The sequence below is a fragment of the Dreissena polymorpha genome, chromosome 1 (genome assembly GCF_020536995.1).
Source record: "Dreissena polymorpha isolate Duluth1 chromosome 1, UMN_Dpol_1.0, whole genome shotgun sequence".
NCBI classification, from domain to species: domain Eukaryota; kingdom Metazoa; phylum Mollusca; class Bivalvia; order Myida; family Dreissenidae; genus Dreissena; species Dreissena polymorpha.
Window position 1 is genome coordinate 105,857,275 of NC_068355.1, and position 18,104 is coordinate 105,875,378.

Genomic DNA, 18,104 nt, shown 5'->3' on the forward strand with positions numbered 1-18,104 from the left:
TAATTAATTAATTAATGATTTTATTATACAGTAATTTAATTACCTAGCACTTTTATAAATACATAAACATTTTAGAAAGCAGTTTAATATGCATTCTTCAACAATTGGTACACCATTATTTATAATCATATAAATAATGTATAATTTTTCCCGATTTCCTGGTCTATCCAAAAAAATCCAAATTAAAAAGGCACAGGCAGTATAATATAAAGCGGAAAAAAATCACTTCATGTACAGTGGATGATATTTCCTCTGCACATGACAATATAACAGAGTACACTTCAACTCTATTATATCGCGGTATGCGGGGTCCAAAGATAGCGAGCGCGATATATCCTGCACACGATAAAACTTGTCAGGTCATTCATGCATAAAAATGTATGGATTAGCATAGTTTTGCAATTTCAAAACACAGTATTTACCAACCTTATTGCATTAGTTGTTATATACATGTATTATGCATATGTATAACATAAAAACATAATTCCTATATTAGTATTTTAAAATGCGTATAATTAAATGTGTTACCGGTATCCTAAAAGCATTGCAAATCTTTATTGTTCATTTAAGGTGACAAAATCTAGCCTCAAATAAACAATCCTGGAGTATTTCCTGTAAATTATTTGTACTGAAAAAAAGAATTAAAAAATTAGACCTCTTGTAAAATATCACGTCATTTTTATGCCCCCGAAGGAAGGCATATAGTGATTGGACTGTCCGTCCGTCTGTCTGTCTGTCCGTCACACGTTGCGTTTAAGTTTCGAAAAATGCTCATAACTTATATGTCCCTTCAGATAGCAACTTGATATTTGACATGCATGTGTATCTCATTGAGCTGCACATTTTGAGTGGTGAAAGGTCAAGGTCATCCTTCAAAGTCAAATGTAAAAAAAAACAAATCCAAGGGAAGTAATAAGCTTTAAAGGGAGATAATTATCTTTACCTGTCAAATGATAAAAAATAAATCAATCTAAGCAGTGCAGTAGGAGGCATTGTGTTTCTGACAAAACATCTCTTGTTCTTTGTGGAAGCACATTGAATATTTGAATTCTGCATTACAATTTCTTAGCACATGGGAGACAACTAACTTTGGATAAAAAATTCCTAGTCCAAAAAACTTTGCAAACTTTACCTTTAAATCAAAACAACATCATTAATTTATGCTGTTTCTAACTTGCAATGGTTCTTGAGATAGGTCAGTATTGATCTGTGACATTTACAGTTATTGTATACACCTTCATGTGGGTACTGTGTGTATTCAGCAGCCTGATTGGCTGATACCATTACTAAGAAGAAAGGGATTGATAGCTGGCATCATGTCAGTTCTTATCAAACAATAGAGAATGTTGTAAGATGTGACATGCCAAATTACCTTTGATGTTTGGCAAGTGGGATTTGATTTTTGTTTGTCGCAGTACACAAGTGTAAATGTGATGTACAATGAAGGCAAGCAATCTAGACAAAACTGGATTTACAAATGTCCAATTACACAGAAAATAAATGTGGGTGAAAAAAAGGGGTCCAAGGTTGACTAGCAATATATTGAACATTGCATTATATATAGCAGACTGCCATATAACAGAGTTGCAGTGTAATAAAGTTTAACAAATGACTACCCTTCAACTTCATGACCTCATTCATGATACATTTTGTGTGGATACTGCAATATTACCCGATAGTCCACCCTTCTTTAACATTATATCTCAGGTTTAAGCAAGCTAAATATTGATTCACCAAGCAGGCATTTGTGCACTTTGAAAACAATAAGGTCATGCAAGATTGCATATTATGATGTTTGCAATCTATTTAAATTGCTAATGTTTGGAACGCAAACAAGTAGCAAACCAGTTCAGATAAATATGGCTGATGTGTACAGCGGAAGTGTTATGAGATTTATCATTTTCGCAACTGGAAATTGTTCGAGTCCTATTTTTAATATTTTAATAAATTGCTCAAAAGACAAAAACAGAGTGAGCCCTGACAGTCTCATTTCAATTCTCTAAGCATGTAAAGGTTTATTTATCAAATAAAATTCAATGTACAAAAATATATTGAAAACTCAATTTGTGAATCCACAAAAGCCATTGGGTATGGGCGGGTTAGTGGAAACATGTAAGGCCTTTCTGAAAAGTTTCTGATTTATATTAACAGTAATTTATTATCTTCATTGGACTACATACACCTATGTAAGATTCTCTTGAATAATCATTAATGTCTGAACAAAAATTGTAAGTGTGAGCTTTATTTGTGTTGCTCTTTATATGATATTATTTTGCTTTGCAGGGATTAAATTCAGATGTTAAGTATTCTGTGAATAGACTGGTACAAGGCTTGTCATCTGGAAGGAAGTTTGCTCGACAGGGGTTCTCTACTGCATTATGTCAGATGTTAAGAGTTATGGAATGTATTGACAGCCGCCTTATTCTTTCAATCATCAAAGAAAAGTCTAAATTATCACATGCTGGAAAACCCTCCAAATCTGTAAGTCTCTCTTCTTATTGACTCCTTATTAACTTATTATATGAGCAAACTACCGGTAACAATTTAATATGTATGTCACTGACTCCCTGTGCATGGCATTAATAGCAGTCCAGACCAACCAAATATTTGGTTCCATCAAGATAAAAAAGGATTTGTAAAATCTTTGAGACAACTTAGCCTATATACTTTCAAAATTTGTGTAACTTATTATGCCCCCAGATCGTATGATCGGGGGTATATTGTTTTTGGCCTGTCTGTCACTAAACTTTAACCTTGGTCATAACTTTTGCAATATTGAAGGTAGCAACTTGATATTTGGCATGAATGTGTATCTCATTGAGCTGCACATTTTGAGTGGTGAAAGGTCAAGGTCATCCTTCACGGTCAAAGGTCAAATATATGGCTTCAAAGCGGCGCAAAAAGTGGCATTGTGTCACTGACAAACACATCTCTTGTTATCTCTGTGACACTGAAAATTCACTGTTGCAAATTGTTCAATATATATTTGTATAATATTACTGATAATTGCTTTGATTCATAAGATGACTGCAGTAACATATGTCCTAGTCATGCATGGTTATGGAATAATTGCTTATTAAATAATTATGAGTAGGACATCATAATTTAAAGTCTTGTTAAATATTTGTTCACTAAGACCTCCCCACACACACATGCGCACTTACACTCTAATTACGATTTTTAGCATATTGGTAACAAGAACAGATAATCATTAATACATTTGTTTAACCCTTTCAGTGGGGGAACCGAATTTTGAAGGCCTTTGCAAACAATTTGGATCCAGATGAGACGCCACAGAACGTGGCGTCTCATCAGGATCCAAACTGTTTGCTATTCTGATAGTATTCTTTGAAAAAAAATCGAAGAAAATGCTAATTTTAGAAATTCAGCAGAAGACATTTTAGCAGACGACAAATTTCCCAGCATGCAAAGGGTTAATACATTTGTTAAAGTGTACATGTGTACTAACCCAAATGCTCCTTTTCCGCTATCAGCACAACATCAACATTGTGCACCAATCTATATGCACTGTTTCATATATCAGCATATCAATAAATGAACATGGTATTTTGCAGGAGGTGAGCAACATTCTGCTGGGTCAGGTGTGTGGCCTTCTAGCTCTCATACATTCTGGTCGCCTGTTTCTGGATGGAGATGAGGCTGTACAGGAAGTTGTGAAGCAGCTCCTACAGCTAGCCTCCAAGAGAACACATTTACAGCAGATTTGTAGGAGTGGAATTGCACAGATCATAGCAAAGGTATCCATGCCATTTGACCCCAATGCAATGTTTGTTGTATAAACAATAGAGATAATAAAGTTTTGGAACAGCATGGGTGTTAGAAAATGTGAATCTTGATAATCATAGATTAAAAATGAAAGGTTTGCTTGTATCTTTTATTCTTCATCAACAAAATTGATGCTTTGGGTAATGTCCGGGTGAAATTCTTACCTTCAGTAAGATTTGCTGATGGTGAACTTCTCCTGTGATTGCTGTATTTCAGGTGAGCAGTTATCAGTTTGTTGGCTCTGTGCTGCCCCACTTGGAGGCTGAGTTCCACCAGGGCTGGAAGGCCTGCGTGCCAGACACACTGTACCTGCTGCTCACAGCGGACAGACACCACCATGTGAGTCATAGTCTACTGAAAAGCTTCAGAATTCCTTAGCTCACCTGATATCTTGGATCAGTTTCCAAAATAGTTCTGGTCTATTGAAAAACATGGACCAGAAAAGCTTGGTCAGAGCATTTGTTCTAGTTATATCTTGGGGGCTACACAGGAGCAGGTCAGTTCCTTTGTATCTCAGACGAGCGACTTTGGGCCTTTCAGGCCCTCTTGTACTTTCATAAGCCCTTTAACATACATATACTCATTTATAGTTCCTTAGAAAATACAATAGAATGTAAGACCTTTATTAATAGATACTAATGAGTAGCAAACAGCATACAACCTTAACAGCCGCGAGTTTCTCTCTGGCTGTTGTAGTTAATTTTGCTAATTGTTACATAGCCACTTTCTTTTTTCTTCTGAGTGGATGAGTGGGAAAGGATTAAGTGATAACTTCTGTTTATGTAAGCCACATAGTTATTTTGATAAATAATGCAGAAACCATCCTACCAAATGCTTCCATTATTTTCAGTCTAAAGTCAAGAAGCTGCTGAAGGACAGTTGGTCGGGTTCATCATTGATCAGTGAGAAGAACTACCCCCAAGTGGCTAACATAGTCTGGGTAAGTCATTGAAGTACTTGTCAATGTCACACTTGTCACACTGAAACTCATTACATGATTTAGGTTGTTTATATAGTTGCAGATATAAGGATAAATTATTCAGAGTCAATAAGTTATATTAGTATTATGCTTATAGTGGATTGTTCTTAGTAAAAACTTTAACATGCTGCTTTTCTGTTATGTTTTTAAGCTTGACTTTTTGAAGATAAGGTTCTTTTAGTAAGCTAGTTTCTCATGATTGGATAGTCTCTTAGACAAATTAAAAACCCATATTCCCCATATTGAAATTATGGCAGTTCTTTTGTGTCTCAGTTGAGCAACTTTTCTTTTACTTAAAAATTTGAATGCCCTCAAGTACAGCTTCAGTTTAAAGAGTGTTTTGTTGAATAAACTCATTACTTACTGTTAAAAGAAACAGGCTGTCACAGCAAATCACTGACCATTATAATGTTAATATACAACTTTATGTTTGTACATGTTTTATATAGTATTCAGTGTAATTAAAAAAATTCCAATTTGAATGATGACGAAACTAATTTTCCCAATTTGACAGTAACTGGAACCAGTCCAAAAGTGGTAAGGAAAAACATCGCTTTTTAACTTAAGCCTTAATCAGTTGTTGATCAATGATTGTCAACAAGTATACAGTGCTCCAGCTAGCAATAAATAGAGGGGCGCTGCACCCCTCTAAAATTTGCCCCCTTAAAAAGCGCCCCTCTATTTTTCTGTCAAATGCCCTTTTGGTCTCTAAATTCCTGTTTTCCGGCAGAAACATCGACATGAATACACAGATAACACCCTTACCGGTACATGACTGCCTGGGCGTAATAAATCAACACATTATGAACAAACAAGCCCCAGGGGCATGGTTTGTTATCAGATCATTAATTAGCCTTTTGTTGCAGACGATAGTAACATGCTGTGAAAGATTATCTCTGAGGTCACGCTTGGTTAGGCACAATCACACTCGAATGAAATCAAACTCAGCACTATTGATTTTTTAGCTCACCTGAGCGATAGCTCGGGGTGAGCTATTGTGATCACTCAGCGTCCGGCCGTCTGTCTGTCTGTAAACAATTTGTAAACATCTTCTTCTACTAAACCATTGAGCCAATTTCAACTAAATTTCATGTGGAGCATCCCTAGGTCATGGGACAAAAGAATTGTTAAAAAAAATTTGATCGCATAACCAAGATGGCCGCCATGACCATATATGGTAAAAACCTTAAAAAATCTTCTTGTCAGAAACCACTCATCAGATTTTCAAAAAATTTCACAGGGATGACCTTTGAAGGCTCCCCTGAAAAAGTTGTTCAAAGAAATTTGATTCGTCAAAAAACATGGCCGCAGGAGCTCGTTGAACTTTGCATGTTTATTCGTTTTTTCCTATTTTGTGAAAACTTTCAAAAATCTTCCATATTTTTTGTCCGATCCTTTCCAAATTTGCACAGTGTCTTTATATCAATGAGGACACGAACCCTACAAAAATGAGCATTATTGGTCGATGAAGTACAGAATTACCTCCCCTTGAATTGAGAAAATGGTGTTTATGCAATAAAGTCCAAATTTGTCATCCAATTCTTTCCAAACTTGTTTATATATCAGATTAAAGAGAATAAAATTTTCTTTATTATGGTTTTTCTTTCATGAAAATCCATAAAGGATAAGTGTTGTTAATCGTTGCTTAATTAATGAACAATGCGAATTATCGGTATTGATTTTTTTCCTGACATGCCGTCCCAGATATTAACCGCTTTCAGCTGTAGACTGTGCATCAATACATCGCCGTGTTATTGACCTGAAAAATTTATACGCAGTCGGCATTAACACCGGTCATCGAGACAAATTACTGATGTGAAAACAAATCGTACATCGTAGAGGATTAAATAAACAATTACATCTGATTAAAGATTAAAGATTGCTGCCGATTTAAATCAATTTGAGTACTTTTTGCGTATATTTGATGCCGAATGGGAAGCTGTGTTTAGACTTATAAGTTGAGAAAAATGGCAACGAGATACTTGCCTGTTGGTAGCTAAAGAAACTTCAGCGTACAGTTTATAATGGGTGGCCATTCCCCGCTGTAGTCTACGGGCGGGTAGTGAACTGGTTTAGAAAAGTGGAAGCTTGTGGAAAAGCGGTTTGAGAAGTTTGTAAGAAAACCCTGAATTATCAGTCTTGTGGGAAGAAGGCATTGCGTCTCCACGCAGAGGGCCCTTATCACATAAAGAATATAAGAACCATCAAGACCAACCAGGTAGGGTTTTTATTTTTTTAACTAACACCCCGAATTTGGTCGTATTTTCTGTTGCTAAAGTTTACTGTTTAGGTTGTTTTGCATCAAAAATCGGCAAGATAGATCTAGCAAATTTGCCAATTTTTTTATATTAATAACGTATGATTCATTGATTGTGAGCTTTTAAAACATTTTGACCTTTGAATAAAGCATAAATCAGGAAAAGAATTTTAACAGTAATTGAAAATACGATCAAATACGCCATTTTTGCTGACTGGGACAGGTCTTTTTTAGTTAAATAAAATGTTTTATTGTCCCCAACATATGAGCCCAGCAGCAAGAAATGTTGTTTTTTTTACTTTTTGTAAAACAAATATGGGCAACCTACCGTAATCCAAATTCGCCGACACCTTAATTCGACGATGTTCTATTTTTATCGATTAAATGGATAATTATTGTCTTGAATCATTTCAAAGTAATACAGCCGAGTTTAAAATTATTATTTTGTGCTATTAAACATTCATTATTTCTTAAATTATTTGCTAAATATTGCTTCATGTAACCGTTACATCGTCAAATTTGGGTCACACCAGGATACAATTATTTAGCATTCAAACAACTATTGGGATAAAAACTAGGGGAACCCATGCTGAAATGTTCAATTTTAACTGTTTAGCAGAAGCCACCATACCCAATTTTCTTAGGTGTATGTGGAGGCTTCTGGCAGCATGATTCTGTGAATATAAATGGTGACATTTGATTCTGCATTAATTAAACATGTATTATTGACTTTTTTAAAGTATGTGTGAAAAATATAATTTGTAACCACTGTTACAGGATTTATCTGGTTCTTCAAAAGCAACACCTGCAGTCGAGTCCATGCCAGACAGAGGGTGCATGTGAATGAATTGCCTTTTGACTAACTTTGTGTTCTTTATCAAATACATGAAGATTTTTAAATATATGTGTATGTTGTTTTTTTAAGAAAATAGAATCACCAGAACAGGTACAGGCACCCTTTAAATGTGTCGAATCCAGGAGCTTCAGGGGGCCTCTGGCCCCCTTGTCCCCTGGACCCACCGAGGGCCCTGCGGCCCCCTGGCCCCCAGCTTTATGTTCAGGATTTTCAAAATATCCAACTTTGACCCCTGCAAATGCTTTGCTAAAACTTTGGCTACAGTTTCTAAAATTTGGCTACACAAAATTCCATTTGGCTAAAATGTTGGCCACAGAAATTTTTGGGCAAGAGGAGCCCTGTTTGGATTGTATTTGGGTCATCTGGGGTCAGCAACTAGGCACTAGGTCAAATAATAGAAAAACCTTGTGTAGACTATAGAGGTCACAATTTTCATCAGATTTTATTGAAATATAGTCAGAATGTTTGTCTTGTTAAAATCTGGATTGGGATTGACTTTGGGTCATCTAGGGTCAAAAACTAGGTCAGATTAAAAAAACAAACTTTTGTAGACAGTAGAGGTCACAGTTTTCATTAAATCTTTATGAAATTTGGCCAGAATATTAATCTTGATGAAATCTGGGTTGGGATTGTATTAGGGTCATCTGGGGTCAAAAACTAGGTCAAATCATAGAAAAACTTTGTGAAGACAATAGAGGTCATAGTTTTCATATGATCTTAATGAAATATGGTCAGAATGTTTATCTTGATAATATCTGATTTTGGATCGTATATGGGTCATCTGGGGTCAAAAATTAGGTCACCGGGCAAATTCTAGTAAAACCTTGTGTAGATGAAAGAGGTCACAGTTTTCATCACGTCTTAATGAAATTTTGTCAGAATGTATTAATTAATGAAATTTGGCTTGGGATTGTATATGGGTCTAAAAAAATTTAAGTTCATGAAGCAAGGTTAGTCAGGTGAGCGATTCAGGGCCATCATGGCCCTCTTGTTTAAACTTCTGAATTCTTTGGCTATGATTTTTTGTTTGCCAAAATAGTGATTTTTAATTCAAAACACATTAAAATTTGAAAATTAATCATTTTTTTTTAATGTGAATATGCGGTTAATTTTAAGTCCGAAATTACGGCATTGAAAAACATATTTGTGTTTGGATTTTATTTCTGAACTTTAAAACTCTGTCTGTCCTCAATCATGATGAATTTTAACATGAATAGGGGCAGACAGTTGTTATTTCAACAAATAAAGAGCTTTTTTGGATGGTGGATTTATCACTCTGCAAGTAAAATGTAATTTTGATAATGTCATATATTTTCGCGACCTAACAAAACGGTCAACGTTGTTGACATTAGTTGAAATAACGTGTTGTAAAATAAATATATCAATGTTTCATTTTTAATCTCCAGACTGGATGCTACTTCATGGTGACATTGATCATTGTTCAGACTTTAAATTTGTCAATATAGATTATTGTTTTAATTAATATTATTATTGTGGAAAAACATTGACTCACAGTTATTCAAATTTATACAAATTAAGAGGTGACAGTCACAACATTAATTTGACCCAGTGAAACCCCTGAATTTATTTCATGTTTTCTTCATTTCTTCTACAAGGCCACTGATGCTTAAACTGGAACCTGACAGATTAACATGCAGTTCAATGATGATAGGTGATAAAAAACATAAAAATCCTCCCACACACACACACACCAGAAAGAAATATGATATCTACATATCTCTAATGCGTGTAGTCGGATGCTAGCCCAAGTCGTTTATGAAATTGGCTACAAAGTTGTTTTCCTTAGCGCCAATGTAGATAGTAATATATTTGTTATAATTTCATTACACAAAATGAGGAACAGCATACAATTGGTGAAAACATCCAATGCACTAATGTTTACAATTCATAAGTATATAGTATAAGCAAAGTATATACTTAAGTATATTTATAACCAAATGCCCTATTTTCCAAAATTACGCGTGAAATTTGCCCTTTTTGGGGAAGCTCCCCTCTATTTTGAAGAGCTGGCTGGAGCACTGAGTATATGAATATTAATTTTGATGAATCTTCTTTAACTTTTGTTTCTTCTCAACTCTACAGGCAAGCACCAGCTGTCACCCGACGATTCATAATTGCATAAATGAAATATTGTTGACAGTGAATGAGAAGTCAGAAGTGGCTACATTTTGGAAATGTGTATGCAGTAAGTATACACACTAATATAAGCCATTTGTATTTAATGCATTGTCTGTGTTATGTTGACTATTGCTATATTGGTTGTTTAATTGAAATGATGTCAGTTTATTTATAACTTTAAATATGTGCTTATAATAGAATGCTTTGTGTTTGCCTTAGTGGGCTTTGTCTTCGTATTATCACACACCCACAGCATATCATCACAAACCCACAGCATGCCATCACAAACCCACAGCATATAATCACAAACGCACATCATGCCATCACAAACCCACAGCATTCCATCACAAACACGCAGCATATCATCATAAACACATCACATATCATTACAAGCACACAGCATATCATCACAAGCACACAGAAAATTATCACAAACACTCAACATGCCATCACAAACCCACAGTGTATCATCACAAGCACACAGCATCCAATCACAAGCACACATAATATCAACACAAAATCCACAGCATATCATCACAAACCCACAGCATATCACAAACACCCAACATGCCATCACAAACCCACAGCGTATCATCACAAGCACACAGCATCCATACACAAGCACACATCATATCATCTCAAAACCCACATAATGTCATCACAATCACACAGCATATCATCACAAACCCACATAATGTCATCACAATCACACAGCATATCATCACAAATCCACAGCATATCATCACAAGCACACAGCATATCATCACAGACCCACAGCATATCATCACAAATCCACAGCATATCATCACAAAACCCACAGCATATCATCACAGACGCTCATCATATCATCACAAACCAACATCATGCTATCACAATCACAGGGCATTAGAGCTGTAACAATTCACCCATCATTCGATTTGATTTCGATACCAAATGGTCCGATTGGATTATTTTCGATTCGATTTAAATTAAACTATATGCTGCTTATTTTGCTAACTATTTCATGTTTGGTTTGTCAAGAGCATGAATTAATATGTTTGGTATTTGTTATTAACTTATTATGTTGTACATTTAAAGTGTTTAATTTTTTAAATACAATTTAAAACGCAACATTGTTTTATGAGTAACACATTTATTGAACACAACATCCTGTTGATTTATTCTTAAATAACATAAAATGCACATGCGTTTAACAGAAAACAACAACAAACTAAAATGTAAGTATATAAACAACATCCAGTTGACTTCTTAACAAAATGCACACAGTTTAGTAAACAAACCATATGGGTAACTTGCGTCAACAAAACACGTTTTGCAAGTTGCCTTTGCATCAGAAACTTCGAAAACCCGAAATGTTTGAAATACTTTAATTTAAATTTTGACGGTGCGTCTTCAGCATGGTTGAAGAAGCCATTTTAACCGGCTGATGTAATGCTGAGCATGTTATTCATTCATTGGATCCATATTGGCTATTGACCAATCAAAATACGTATTACAAATGACAAGAACGTTAAGTCAACAGTTTTGGAAAGTAAGGTTTAAAATGCGGATCAATCGGGATTGCAGTAAATCGAATCGAAATTGGCCGTATTGGTATCGAAATCGAATCGGCGGCGTTGAACCGGTTTTTCGATTCATCGACCGTATCCTTAGCTCTACACAGCATATCATCACACACAAACCCACAGCATATTGTCACAAGCACACATCATATCGCCACAAACCCACAGCATGCCATCACAAACCCACAGCATGCCATCACAAGAACACAGCATACCATCACAAACCCACAGCACGCCTTCACAATCCCACAGCATATCTTCACAAACCCACAGCATGCCATCACAAACCCACATATAATCACAAATCCACAGCATATCATCACAAGCACACAGCATACCATCACAAGCACACAGCATATCACAAACCCACAGCATATCATCATAAGCACACATCATATAATCACAAACCCTCAGCTTATCATCACAAGATCACAACATATCATCACAAGCACACAACATATCGTCATAAACCCGCAAAATGCCATTGCAAATTAACCCACAGCATATCATTACAAGCACACAGCATATCATTACAAACCCATATCATAACAAACCCACAGCATATCATCACAAGCACACAGCATATCATCACAAACCCGCAGAATGCCATTGCAAACCCACAGCATATCATTACAAGCACACAGCATATCATCACAAACCCGCAGAATGCCATTGCAAACCCACAGCATATCATTACAAGCACACAGCATATCATCACAAACCCACAGCATATCATAACAAACCCACAGCATATCATCACAAGCACACAGCATATCATACAAACCCACAGCATATCATACAAACCCACAGCATATCATCACAAACCCACAGCATATCATCACAAACCCACACCATATCATCACAAACCCACAGCATATCATCACAAACCCACACCATATCATCACAAGCACACATCATAAAATCACAAACCCACAGCATATCATCACAAACCCACACCATATCATCACAAGCACACAGCATAAAATCACAAACCCACAGCATATCATCACAAACCCACACCATATCACAAGCACACAGCATATCATCACAAACCCACAGCATATCATCACAAACCCACACCATATCATCACAAACCCACATCATATCATAACAAACCCACAGCATAAAATCACAAACCCACAGCATGCCATCACAAACACACAGCATAATATCACAAACACACAGCCTTTTATCACAAAGCCACAGCATATCATCACAAACACACAAAATACACTGTATCATTGTCTATGGCATCGGATATTTATGTAATATAACACCATAAGTAGTTTACATGGTAGTTCTTACACATGTACATTCTTTTGTAGATAATGATAAGGTGAATGAATATTGCTGTTATTTGGTTTTGTATTCTCATACTTGACTTTTATAATCAGAAAACAACGAAATCCTACATTTAAATGCTCAACATGAAATGTGTCGTGTTCTGAGAAAACTTGGCATAATTCATGTGCGTAAAGTGTCGTCCCACATTAGCCTGTGCAGTACGCACAGGCTAATCAGGGACACCACTTTCTGCTTAAACTAGATTTTCGGTAAAAAGGGACTTCCTTTAAACAAAAAATACCATTAAAGCGGAAAGTGTTGTCCCTGATTAGCCTGTGGGGACCGCACAGGCTAATCTGGGACGACACTTTACGCACATGAATTAAGCCAAATTTTCTCAGAACACGACACAAATGATTATACAGCTTAGTTGCTATAACAAATCAGGACCAGAAACAAGTTTTTTAACAACAGTTACTTAGATTTACAGATGTATTTAAATATAATTGTTTTCTTATGATTGTAGGAGCTGTTGATTTAGTTATGAAGTCACCAATAATGTGCCTTCTAGAAATAAAAAAACAAACATCTTACAGCTATTATAATTAAGCTTTTTTTTAAACAAATTGAGACAACTACATACTTCTGTGTTTTAATCAATATTTCATGAACCAACACGAGTTTAAACACTTTTAAAAGTAGTTTTTGTTTTTGTGCATGTTTTAGGGCCACTTCTGACAGGAGATACCAAGGTTTCCAAAAAAATATTAGCACTGCACATGTTTGAAAGCCTTCTTCCATCTTTAAAAGATGCATCTGTGGTAAGTCCTTGTAGTACGGTACTATTGGAGAGCACCATATTTATGATTTTGTGATTTTTAACTACCTGTATTAATTGGAATTTGTGTCAAGTATCCATAGAATACACTTATCTAGTGCATGTGTACCACATTGCAGATGGAGGAGATCCTGGTTCCAGACATTGTCACTGTTGTAGCCTCCCTCAGACCAAAGAGGACAGATGAACTATCAGTCAGAATCAGACGCATGGTAACATGCTAATTATTCAGTTGTGTGGAACATCTTTCAGCATTGTATTGTAACCCTACTGAATGTATTTAAAAGCAAAATTGTATTACTAAATCTTTAACTTGCTACTTTATTAAAAGATTATTATGTTCTTAAACTGTTATGCAAATGTGTTTAACATGCTTGATATTATGCAAAGAACATAGGTGCAAAGATAAATATTACCATTAATTATAGTGTAATAATGTTTTCAAAGTGCTTTGGAAATACAAATGGATGTATAGATAAAAAATGGTAATGATGAATTAAAGTGCATATATGTTTAGTGTGCTGCTGTTTCAGATTCAAATGGAGATCTTTCATCACCTTTTTGAGGAAATATGGAATGAGTGATTTATTGGACGTAAAACTGCTCTTTGAATGTTTTTAATATTACAGTCATGGGAAATGAATTTCTTCTTTTTAGCTCACCTCATTGCTCAGGTGAGCTTTTCTGACCGGTCTTTGTCCGTCGTATGTCTGTCCATCCGTCCGTAAACATTTGCTCGTAAACACTCTAGAGGCCACATTTCTTGTCCCATCTTCATGAAACTGTATCAAAAGCTTTGCCCCAATTAAATCTAGGCCGAGTTCGAAACTGGGTTGTGCCGGGTCAAAAACTAGGTCACTAGGTAAAAAATAAGAAAAACCTTGTAAACACTGTAGAAGTCACATTTTATGTTCAATCTTCATGTAACTTTGTCAAAATGTTTGTCTTAATGATATCTTGATTGAGTTCAAAAGTGGTTCCTGTGTGTTGAAAAACATGGCCGCCAGTGGGCGGGGCAGTTTTCCTTATTTGGCTATAGAGAAACCTTGTAAACACTCTAGAAGTCACAAGTTGGTCAAAACATTGGTTTTATTGATTTCTTGGACGAGTTTGAAAATGGTCCAGATTGGTGAAAAAACACGGCCGCCAGGGGCGGGGCAGTTTTCTCTAAATGTATATAGTGAAAACATGGGAACACTCTAGAAGTCACATTTTTGGTCCAACGTTCATGAAATTTGGTCAGAACATGTGTTTTTTGGATATGACAGTTGAGTTCGAAAATGGTTCGGATCGGTAAAAAAGCATGGCCGCTGGGGGGGGGGTCATTTTCCTTATATTTATGTAGTAATAACAGCTTTTGAACACTATATAGTTTTTCATGTCAAGGGAAGTAACTGCAAATGTAAAATTATGTTGAATTGACAGAGTTGTCTCCCTTTTTAAAATATTTGTTTTAAGCACAAGAAGATTAAGTGGAATTAATTATAAATGATAGTTTTACATTCTGGAAGATAGCAGACCTTTGAATATGTTTTTTATTGTTTGATGATTCTGTACAATATGGCATTCTTTTGTCAAACAATTAAAGCGAGACTATACGATTTTTATATGTGTTAAATTGTAATATATTGATAAATACATGTTACAATAACACAAAAATAGGCAAGATATTGAAGACAAATTTCATAAAATGCAGCAAAGACAATTTAGCGCCCCGAGCTGTGGGTGACGAAGATATTTCGTACATATTTTCCTACAATAACCGAAGAATTCGTCTTTTTATTAGGATCGGAGTAGTGTTCGTGTGGTAAAATGAATAGACAATCGCTGCAGGAATTTAAAAACAACCATTAAACTTAATTAAGATTCACATCGTACATGCATGATATACATTCTGGCGAATTCTACTGCACAGACATTTTCGATTTCAGAATTAAATATCTCGCTTATTTCGCATTTTTCGACACATGTTCTTCTCAAGTTATATTTTAAATTATATTGAAATGTATGACCTTGTTTAACACTTCTAGAGGTCACATTTATTTTCCGATCATCATGAAACTTGGTCTGAAGATTTGTCCCAATGATATCTTGGATGAGTTCGAAAATGGTTTTGTTGCTTTAAAAAACATGGCCAACCAGGGGTGGGGAATTTTTCCTTATAATGCTATATAGGCTTTAGTAAAACCTTGTTAACACTAGAGGCCACATTTATTGTCCAATCTTCATGAAATTTGGTCAGAAGATGGTCTCAATGATATCTTAAATGAGTTCGAAAATTATTATGATTGCTTGAAAAACACGGCTTCCAATGGGGCGGGGCATTTTTCCTTATACAGCTATAGTAAAATCTTGTTAACACTCTAGTTTTATTTAATTCAGTTGCCCATCTTCATGAAATTTGGTCAGAACATTTGTGTCATGTTAGTAAAGTTTGGTTTTATTATGTCAGTATTATGTACCATTAACTGTTTTATTTAATTTTTCATAAACACAGAATTTTCATAATTAACAACTGTTTTAGTCATTATTACTTATGGTAAGCCTATCAACTAAGAGAAAGCTGAAATGAAGACAACATGTACACAATTTTGCAGTATCTATCTCCATTGTTTAACCTGCTGAGTCATATTTCCCAATCTATTTTAGTTCTGCTCTAGAATTGTTAGACCCCAGATATTGATCATTGCATGTGGTAAATATTTACCACTCAGCTTACTGACCCTCTCACTTTGCTGTATGCCAGATGTTTATATCAGTGGTCAGTAATAAAAGCTGGTTGAACTGTTTGATATATTTTTAGCTCACCTGATTGCTCAGGTGAGCTTTTGTGACCGGTCTTTGTCCGTTCGTCTTCCGTTGACATTAGCTAGTAAACACTCTAGAGGCCACATTACTTGTCCCATCTTCATGAAACTTGGTCAGACTTTGTCCCAATGAAATCTCAGCCGAGTTCGAAACTGGGTTGTGCCGGGTCAAAAACTAAGTCAAAAAAAAGAAAAACCTTGTAAACACTGTAGAAGTCACATTTCATGCCCAATCTTCATGTAACTTTGTCAAAATGTTTGTCTTAATGATATCTTGGTTGAGTTCAAAAGTGGTTCCTATCCGTTGAAAAAACATGGCCACCAGTGGGCGGAGGCAGTTTTCCTTATTTGGCTATAGAGAAACCTTGTAACCACTCTAGAAGTCACAATTTTAGCCCAATCATCATGAAGTTGGTCGAAACATTGGTTCAATTGATGTCTCGGACGAGTTCGAAAATGGTTGAGATCGGTGAAAAAACATTGCCGCCAGTGGGCGACACATTTTTCTCTATATGTATATAGTGGCAGTTTTCCCTATTTGGCTATAGAGAAACCTTGTAAACACTCTAGAAGTCACAATTTTTGCCCAATCATCATGAAAGTTGGTCAAAACATTGGTTTTTATTGATATCTCGGACAGAGTTTGAAAATGGTCGGGATTGGTGAAGAAACATGGCTGCCAGTGGGCGGGGCATTTTTCTTTATTTGTATATAGTGAAAACATGTGAACACAGTAGAAGTCACATTTTTGGCCCAATTTTCATGAAATTTGCTCAGAACATTTGTTTCCTTGATATGAGAGTTGAGTTCAAAAATGGTTCCGGTCAGTTGAATAACATGGCTGCTGGGAGGGGGGTAGTTTTCTCATTATGCCCCCCCCCCCTTCGAAGAAGAGGGGGTATATTGTTTTGCTCATGTCGGTCCGTCTGTCCACCAGATGGTTTCCGGATGATAACTCAAGAGCGCTTATGCCAAGGATCATAAAACTTCATAGGTACATTGATCATGACTCGCAGATGACCCTATTGATTTTCATGTCACTTGGTCAAAGGTCAAGGTCATAGTGACCAAAGCAATAAAATGGTTTCCGGATGATTACTCAAGAACACTTATGCCTAGGATCATGACACTTCATAGCTACATTGATCATGACTCGCAGATAACCCCTATGGATTTTGAGGTCACTAGGTCAAAGGTCAAGGTCACGATGACCCGAATAGTAAAAATGGTTTCCAGATGATAACTCAAGAACGCTTAGGCCTAGGATCATGAAACTTCATAAGGTCATTGATCATAACTCGTAGATGACCCCTATTGATTTTTCAGGTCACTAGGTCAAAGGTCAAGGTCACGACTGACCCAAAATAGTAAAATGGGTTTACGGATGATAACTCAAGACGCTTAGGCCCAGGATCATGAAACTTCATAGTTACATTGATCATGACTCGTAGATGACCCCTATTGATTTTCAGGTCAACTGGTCAAATGAGGTCAGGTCTGGTGGACCCCGAAATAGAAAAAATGGTTTCCAATAATAACTCAAGAGCTCTTATGCCTATGGATCATGAAATTCATAGGTACAATTGATCATGACTC

At 35.9% G+C, this 18,104-nt stretch overlaps 2 protein-coding genes across 29 annotated transcripts in view; one reads left to right on the top strand and one right to left on the bottom strand.

Moving 5' to 3' along the window:
- Nucleotides 1-18,104, bottom strand: part of LOC127865197 (eukaryotic translation initiation factor 4H-like) — a 394,459-nt gene that overhangs the window by 341,957 nt on the left and 34,398 nt on the right. The window lies entirely within an intron of this gene.
- The window catches only part of LOC127865166 (myb-binding protein 1A-like), a 277,075-nt gene that overhangs the window by 104,406 nt on the left and 154,565 nt on the right, over nt 1-18,104 (top strand). For 2 of the 21 annotated variants that reach the window (XM_052405092.1, XM_052405102.1), the window contains exons 2-8: nt 2,284-2,481; nt 3,576-3,758; nt 4,003-4,125; nt 4,637-4,726; nt 9,982-10,084; nt 13,590-13,684; nt 13,821-13,913. The exons of 7 other annotated variants lie outside the window; for them this stretch is intronic. In XM_052405092.1, coding sequence (XP_052261052.1) covers nt 2,284-2,481; nt 3,576-3,758; nt 4,003-4,125; nt 4,637-4,726; nt 9,982-10,084; nt 13,590-13,684; nt 13,821-13,913 — 885 coding nt within the window. The remainder of the gene's footprint in view (nt 1-2,283; nt 2,482-3,575; nt 3,759-4,002; nt 4,126-4,636; nt 4,727-9,981; nt 10,085-13,589; nt 13,685-13,820; nt 13,914-18,104) is intronic. 12 more of the 21 variants (XM_052405105.1, XM_052405097.1, XM_052405106.1 and 9 more) reach the window with 12 other exon arrangements.